Source organism: Phanerochaete carnosa (genome assembly GCF_000300595.1).
Source record: "Phanerochaete carnosa HHB-10118-sp unplaced genomic scaffold PHACAscaffold_13, whole genome shotgun sequence".
NCBI classification, from domain to species: Eukaryota; Fungi; Basidiomycota; class Agaricomycetes; order Polyporales; family Phanerochaetaceae; genus Phanerochaete; species Phanerochaete carnosa.
Genome location: NW_006767640.1, coordinates 1,116,693 through 1,122,598, shown reverse-complemented (window position 1 = coordinate 1,122,598; position 5,906 = coordinate 1,116,693). Strand labels below are relative to the sequence as shown.

At 53.4% G+C, this 5,906-nt stretch overlaps 4 protein-coding genes across 4 annotated transcripts in view; 1 reads left to right on the top strand and 3 right to left on the bottom strand.

Moving 5' to 3' along the window:
- Positions 1 to 982, bottom strand: part of PHACADRAFT_131660 (uncharacterized protein) — a 3,636-nt gene extending 2,654 nt beyond the window's left edge. Inside the window, exons 1-3 of the mRNA XM_007401804.1 lie at positions 905 to 982; positions 779 to 840; positions 477 to 728 (exon numbers count right to left, since the gene is read on the bottom strand). Of these exons, the coding sequence (XP_007401866.1) occupies positions 477 to 726 (250 nt within the window). The 5' untranslated portion in view covers positions 727 to 728; positions 779 to 840; positions 905 to 982. The remainder of the gene's footprint in view (positions 1 to 476; positions 729 to 778; positions 841 to 904) is intronic.
- A 229-nt stretch (positions 983 to 1,211) lies between these two features.
- PHACADRAFT_265519 (uncharacterized protein) lies at positions 1,212 to 3,632 on the top strand. The gene is made up of 8 exons (XM_007401803.1): positions 1,212 to 1,478; positions 1,584 to 1,662; positions 1,711 to 2,211; positions 2,265 to 2,412; positions 2,464 to 2,971; positions 3,022 to 3,109; positions 3,160 to 3,272; positions 3,327 to 3,632. Exons 1-8 carry the CDS (start codon positions 1,306 to 1,308, stop codon positions 3,418 to 3,420), a joined length of 1,704 nt encoding a protein of 567 aa, XP_007401865.1. The 5' UTR covers positions 1,212 to 1,305; the 3' UTR covers positions 3,421 to 3,632.
- Position 3,633: 1 nt separating this feature from the next.
- Positions 3,634 to 5,001, bottom strand: PHACADRAFT_106367 (uncharacterized protein; the record flags this gene model as incomplete). Its single annotated transcript, XM_007401802.1, has 8 exons — positions 3,634 to 3,735; positions 3,794 to 3,897; positions 3,951 to 4,086; positions 4,141 to 4,147; positions 4,200 to 4,294; positions 4,346 to 4,463; positions 4,495 to 4,798; positions 4,857 to 5,001. The coding sequence occupies 8 exons, from the start codon at positions 4,999 to 5,001 to the stop codon at positions 3,634 to 3,636; spliced, it is 1,011 nt and encodes a 336-aa protein (XP_007401864.1).
- Positions 5,002 to 5,312: 311 nt separating this feature from the next.
- The window catches only part of PHACADRAFT_214333 (glycoside hydrolase family 37 protein), a gene marked incomplete at its 5' end in the record, with an annotated part of 2,256 nt that continues 1,662 nt past the window's right edge, over positions 5,313 to 5,906 (bottom strand). Inside the window, one exon of the mRNA XM_007401801.1 lies at positions 5,313 to 5,828. Coding sequence (XP_007401863.1) covers positions 5,538 to 5,828 — 291 coding nt within the window. The 3' untranslated portion in view covers positions 5,313 to 5,537. The remainder of the gene's footprint in view (positions 5,829 to 5,906) is intronic.

The window sequence follows — 5,906 nt, the reverse complement described above, 5'->3', positions numbered from 1 at the left end:
GTTTAAGCGGTCACTGACAAACGAGCGATAGTCGGCCAAGTCTTGTTGGGATTTGTGTAGAGCATTTTCGAGCGCGCGAATCTTACGCATTGCCTGCGAGAGGTCAGAAGGTGCTTGCTGGTCATTTACGATCTCCTCATCGTCCGACCAATCGTCCAGCTGCAGTTCTGTCTGTATATCAGTACTCCGCATGTTTACAGCTATGAAAACGCCGGACTCACGCAATAGAGGGTCATCTTCGATCACTGGTATTAGATATTTGTCTTCACGCAGGAAGTCCTCCTTGCCTGTTAATACCTTGACATTCGCGGGGGATGGGGTCTAGACTGAATTATCAGCCGCAAAGTGGACCGGGATTGCGGTTATTACTTGCCTCCTTGCGAATCCAGTTTATCAAGCGTATCCGCTGATGTGTGTCCAGGGCTACAAAACGAGCATAAGCAAGAGGATAAGCACGGCACAACTCAGGCACGCACCCAATCGTGAATACACCCCGCTCAGATCAAAGCCGTGAGTCTTCCTGTCGTGCTCTAATGCCTCCGCGACGGAAGGAAGTGTGGCATCGTCGAATAACGACTTGCAAGGCTGCTTTTCCATAGAGCCTTCCACCCAGTCTTCCCAAGTGTCGTCCTCGTCCTCATCCCCGGACGAAGACTCTTCGTCTAGTCGACGGGCGTCATTGGAGACATCGTCCAGTGCCTCGGCCGGTATCCGGAATGTCGACATGTCTGGATCGTTCAGGCAGGCCGTGAGACAACGGCGGGAAAAATCAGCATACCGAGGACGCCTCTGCGCTCAAGTTTATCAAGATCAACCTTGCTTAATTGCCTGATACAGGAGCTGATCGCCGGGCAGGTGATGAGCATACCACCTCACGGAAAAGACAGAAGTAATAATGACTCACTTAAAATACTGAAAAAGAAAGCAAATACCACACACAAGTCGCTGGCAGAGGTTAACTATCAGAGAGCGAGATACCGAGGATCCAGGAAGGGGCAGGAATGTCTAAATTGAATATTGACCTCATTGGGCGCCTGAAATTAATTATCACGTGAGCTTCCCCTATTTCGGAGAAGTAATCAAGCGGGATTGATCCGTTTATTGATAGACGCGCATTAACTTTGCTTTTGTCCGCGGGCTATAATCATGTTCGGGTTCACAGGCTTTGGACTTATTGTTATCGAGTACCTCCGAAAGCCTCTAGAATACATCTTGAACTCGAGCCCCTGCCTCTAGACTTGTTCCAAGTCTATATAGCTTGAGCTCTGTACTCTTCCCTTTACCCGCGTCTTTCATGCTGGCGCCATGGATCCTCTTGCAGTCACAGTCCTCAGCCTCCTGGCGGCATGCCTCCTGATTCTAACAGCATATTTGGTGAATCTTGCTATCCTAAGTCCTCTCAGGAACCCCCTTAGGCAGCTCCCAGGCCCGCCGAGCAAATGGTACATGGAATGGAGACATATGGCCCTTACAATGGAGTACGTTCCTCCCTATACTTGGCCAAAGCAGAGGAACGTGGATCGCAACCTGCAGCTCCATTGCTTTACTTTACCCATGTTAGACCGAGGCTGACTCGTTTGTAGCCCACGAAGGTCGCCGCACACTGGCGCGGAGTTCGTAGCGAAGTACGGCCGGAATGTCTACATTCGCGGTCCAGTGCCGGTACGTTGGCATGCTTTAGCTGGCACTAAGCGTACTGAGAATATGCAGTGGGACCAACGCCTCTTTACATTGGATCCAGTAACGATGAACCACATACTTCAGAACACCACGACCTATGAGAAACCCTGGCCCAGTCGCCGCCTGATCTCAGGACTCATCGGCCAGGGCATGCTCTCCGCAGAGGGTCAGAAGCACAAACGACAGCGGCGCATCGCTACGCCAGCCTTCTCGATGCAAGCGATGCGTGCGCTTATCCCTTTGGTGTTCAGCAAGGGCACCGAGCTCCAGAAGAAGTGGATGTCCATGATTCAGGACGCGGGCACGAAACCCGGCGAAGGGCACATCGTTAACGTCTGCAGCTGGACTAGCCGTGCGACGTTCGACGTCATGGGCTCGGCTGGTTTCGACTACGAGTTCAATGCGATCCAAAATGAGGACAACGAGTTGCTGAGAGCATACGTCGACATGTTTGAAGTCGCCGTCTCAAAGCAGAAGGGTGGGCTACGCACGATTCTTGTCATGTATATCCCGATCATAGACAAGATCTTGGTATGTTGGAAGGACAGACCGCTGAGGACTGGCTAACTGGACTCTTCTCACAGCCCAACAAGACCACGCGTTTCGTGGCGAGGTGCCAGAAAGTCATCGAGCGAGTTGCTGGCAAACTCATCCAGGAGAAGAAGCGTAAAATGGATGAAGCCGCACTCAAGGGCGAAGTTTACCATGGGAAAGATCTTCTTAGCCTGATGCGTGGGTACTCTTGTCCACTACAGTTGCAACATACGCTGAACTCCATCGCAGTGAAGTCAAACTCGTCCGTAGATTTGCCACCCGAGCAGCGCATCTCGGACGCCGACCTGCTGCACAACATCAACACCTTCATGTTCGCCGGCACCGACACGACCTCGCTCGGGCTCACCTGGACGCTGTACATCCTCGCGCTGTACCCGCACGTGCAGAACCGCCTCCGCGCCGAGCTCCTCTCTGTCGTACCCGGTACGCCTGTCGAGACGCTGATGCCCGAGGAGGTCCAGAGCCTGTACGCGGCGATCGCGGAGCTGCCGTTCCTTGAGAACGTCATTCGCGAGACGATGCGCCTCATTCCTCCCGTACATTCATCGATCCGCGAGGCGACGCGGGACGACGTCGTACCAGTGTCGACACCGCTGAAGCGGACGGGCCGAGACGGACGTGTTGTAGAGGAGAACGTGGACCATGTCTTCGTGCCGAAAGGGACGTTCATACATGTGCCGATCGAAGGGTTCAACCTTGATAAGGGTCTCTGGGGCGAGACGGCGTGGAAGTTTGAGTGAGTACGTGGTGCACACGGTGACGGTTCAGTTCTGACGCTTCGAGCAGTCCAGACAGGTGGAACGACCTCCCGGAGGCGATCAAGACGCTCCCGGGTTTGTACCAACACACGCTTACGTTTTCTGCGGGCCCTCGCGTATGTGCAATCCTCTCTTCTCCCTTCTCCCTGCTCATCAGGACGGACAGGCCTGTATCGGGATGCGTATGTCTGTCATCGAAATCAAATCTTTCCTCTTTACACTTGTCACCAACTTCAAATTCGCGCCGGCTCCTGACCAGAAGATTGGCAAGGCCAATGTGTGCGTCACTGTTGTTTTGTGCCATAACGACGAGCAGCTGATCCTCTTATATAGAATTCTGACGAGGCCATATGTCGCGGGGAGACAGGACGAAGGCAGTGCACTCCCGTTGCTTATCACGCCTTACGTGCCGGAGGGTGCTCTTTGAATCTTCCCTCTTACCTTGTTGGACTTCGGATGATACCCACTTCGTCTTCGATGTCGCTATATCTTAAGACCATGTCTGTATTGCGGTGTTGTACTACAGTTCATCTGTATTGCTTTCGTTCTATCATAGCCTCCACTGTGTTAATGAGGTATTCTTCCTTGTAGATGTCCAAGGCCGCCTTGTACTTATCCATCTTAGCACCCCATCTCCCTCTCAATATCCGTACGTCGCTTTGAGCCGCTCCTTGACGTATTCGCCTGCTGTGATGACCTCGTACATGGACGGTCGCTCTGGTGACACGCAGGTCGGTATCGACTATTGCATGATGTCTCAGAACCAGACCTCCTCTCCTACCAGGCTATAAAAGACGCACCTCGAGCTTCACGTCGTAGTCCATCCCAAAGAACAGAGGAATCGAGTACCGTTCGACGCCGCTCCTATTGATCGCGCGGTGCACGGTGGACTTGAACACGTCGTCTGAGCAACGGTTGAGTCAGTTGATCAGAGCGGCAAGGAGGGATGTGCCGTACTGGTCCAGCGCGCCAGCTGGTCAGCAATGTTGACGACGAAGGTGCCCGGGACTGGTGGAGCATCTACCCATTGAACTTTAGAGTTGAGAACCTGGAGGGCCTGGATGTCGGGTTCTTGCCAGAGTATCGTGAAGCACTAGGACACAGAAGATGTGACAGGGTATACAAGACAGCTAGATGAGTGACTTACCTCCCAGCTGCAAAGCGTGTCAGCAGGGGACATGAATGTGGCTTAGGATGATAACTTACTCCGTGTGTGCGCCGATGCCGATGACACGCTGATCTATCGGACCTGTCTGAGGCGGATAGTGAAGAACGCGCATAATCGCAGCGGAGTTCCGCGTCTGCAGCTGCGTAGTGAGTACAATGGAGAGATACGGTCGGAGAGGTAGTACGCATGCCTTGTCATCAAAAAAGTCAGGCGGGAGGTCGAGAGCCAAGGCAAAGAGAGGGAAGAGCTTCTTCCCCAACTTCACCGCATGGTGACTGCATTTCGTGAGCATCAAGCGCGTTCTGGTTGTCCACGGCTTACTAGTATGTCAACACGTCCGTCCGGAAGCTGGGCAGGTCTTCCGGCCAGACGTTGGCGCCAGCCATGACGCCGTCGTTTGCACGCTTCTCGTCGCGTTCCTTGGGCACCATCTCTTCCCAGCCGAACTCGAAGCCCTCGTGCATGTCGCCCATGTTCGCTGGGTTGTTGTTGCTGGACAGGACCGCGTTGTACCCCTTGAAGCCGGGGTTCTTCGTGATGTCGAGCTCGGCCTTCTTCTCGTCGGGCTGCGCGAAGAACTCCTTGGTCGCCTGATGGGCGTTGTAGATGACGTACTCTGGTATGCCATGGTTCTTGACTGGGTGTATTCAATTACTATTTTCCTGTACGGTACCGCTGTGATAGCTAGGGCTTACTGTAGAAGAAACCCACGTTCATGCAGGCGTCCCTGATCACTTGAGCGAGAGACGTGCGTGCGGCGGTATCATCGCTATTGATATCCGCCAGGTCTCTGTACGGCATTTTATTGAGGACGGAATAGACACAATAAGAGATCTGCATTTACTTACATGATAGGGATCTCGCTGAACGCTGTATTCGTTAGGCTCTTCGCGTGCTGCAGTACTGACATTGTGTGCTAAGTTATCAGAGGCTAGAGCTCAGCTCTAGAGTCCGTCCCTGTCTTTTCCGTACTTGGCCGTCGTAGTCGCTGATAGCTTGCAGCACACCCACAGACCACTTAAGTACTAGTAAGGCTGTAAGCGTCTATGCTATAGCAACAGAGACAAGTTCTTGTGAGCTTGTCAACATCCATCATGGACAACGTCAAGCTCCTCATGTTTCCATGTGCCTGCTATTGGGCGCGCACTTCCTCTCTCTGAACCACCAGAAATCTCTGCTAGAACGAACCTATGATACATCATAGTATAAAGACAGTACGTACGGCGGCGCATACTTTTGATAGCACAGCAACATTACATCATCAATTCATCATCGACACCACAAGTTCATTGCACGAAGAGTCAGTATGAGTGTCCACCAGCTGATGCGATGCCACCCTAAGCTTATTGTCCAACCAACCACTCCAAGTCCAACACTCAAAGAAGGTACGCCGTAGCCGCCAGACCACTCAAAGCAATCGCAGCGACAGACGGCAGGCTGTGAGCGGCGCCGTTCGAGCCGGTGGTCGTCGCCGACGTGGACGTGGACGCGTTCATGGATGCCGCCTCCGCAAGGAGGCTGGGGCACTGCGGCGCCACGAGCACGTTGCCGTACTCGGCCGCGAGGATGAGCACGACGCCGTTCGTCCAGCCGAAGCCTGCCTGGACAGTGTACTCGCCGCCGCTGCCGGCCGAGTTGGGGTCCGAGATCGAGAACTTCTCGAACATCTGCGCCAGAAGAAGAAGCCGTCAGCAACAGAGAAAGAAGAAAAGAAAAGAAAAGAAAGAGATGACGAGGACGAGCAA

Bases quoted from the DNA above. Each gene is read 5' to 3' on its own strand.
- PHACADRAFT_265519 (XM_007401803.1), top strand. From the start codon at position 1,306: ATGGATCCTCTTGCAGTCACAGTCCTCAGCCTCCTGGCGGCATGCCTC. The intron at 1,663-1,710 runs GTACGTTGGCAT...GAGAATATGCAG, and splicing joins ACATTCGCGGTCCAGTGCCG to TGGGACCAACGCCTCTTTAC. The intron at 2,212-2,264 runs GTATGTTGGAAG...CTCTTCTCACAG, and splicing joins CGATCATAGACAAGATCTTG to CCCAACAAGACCACGCGTTT.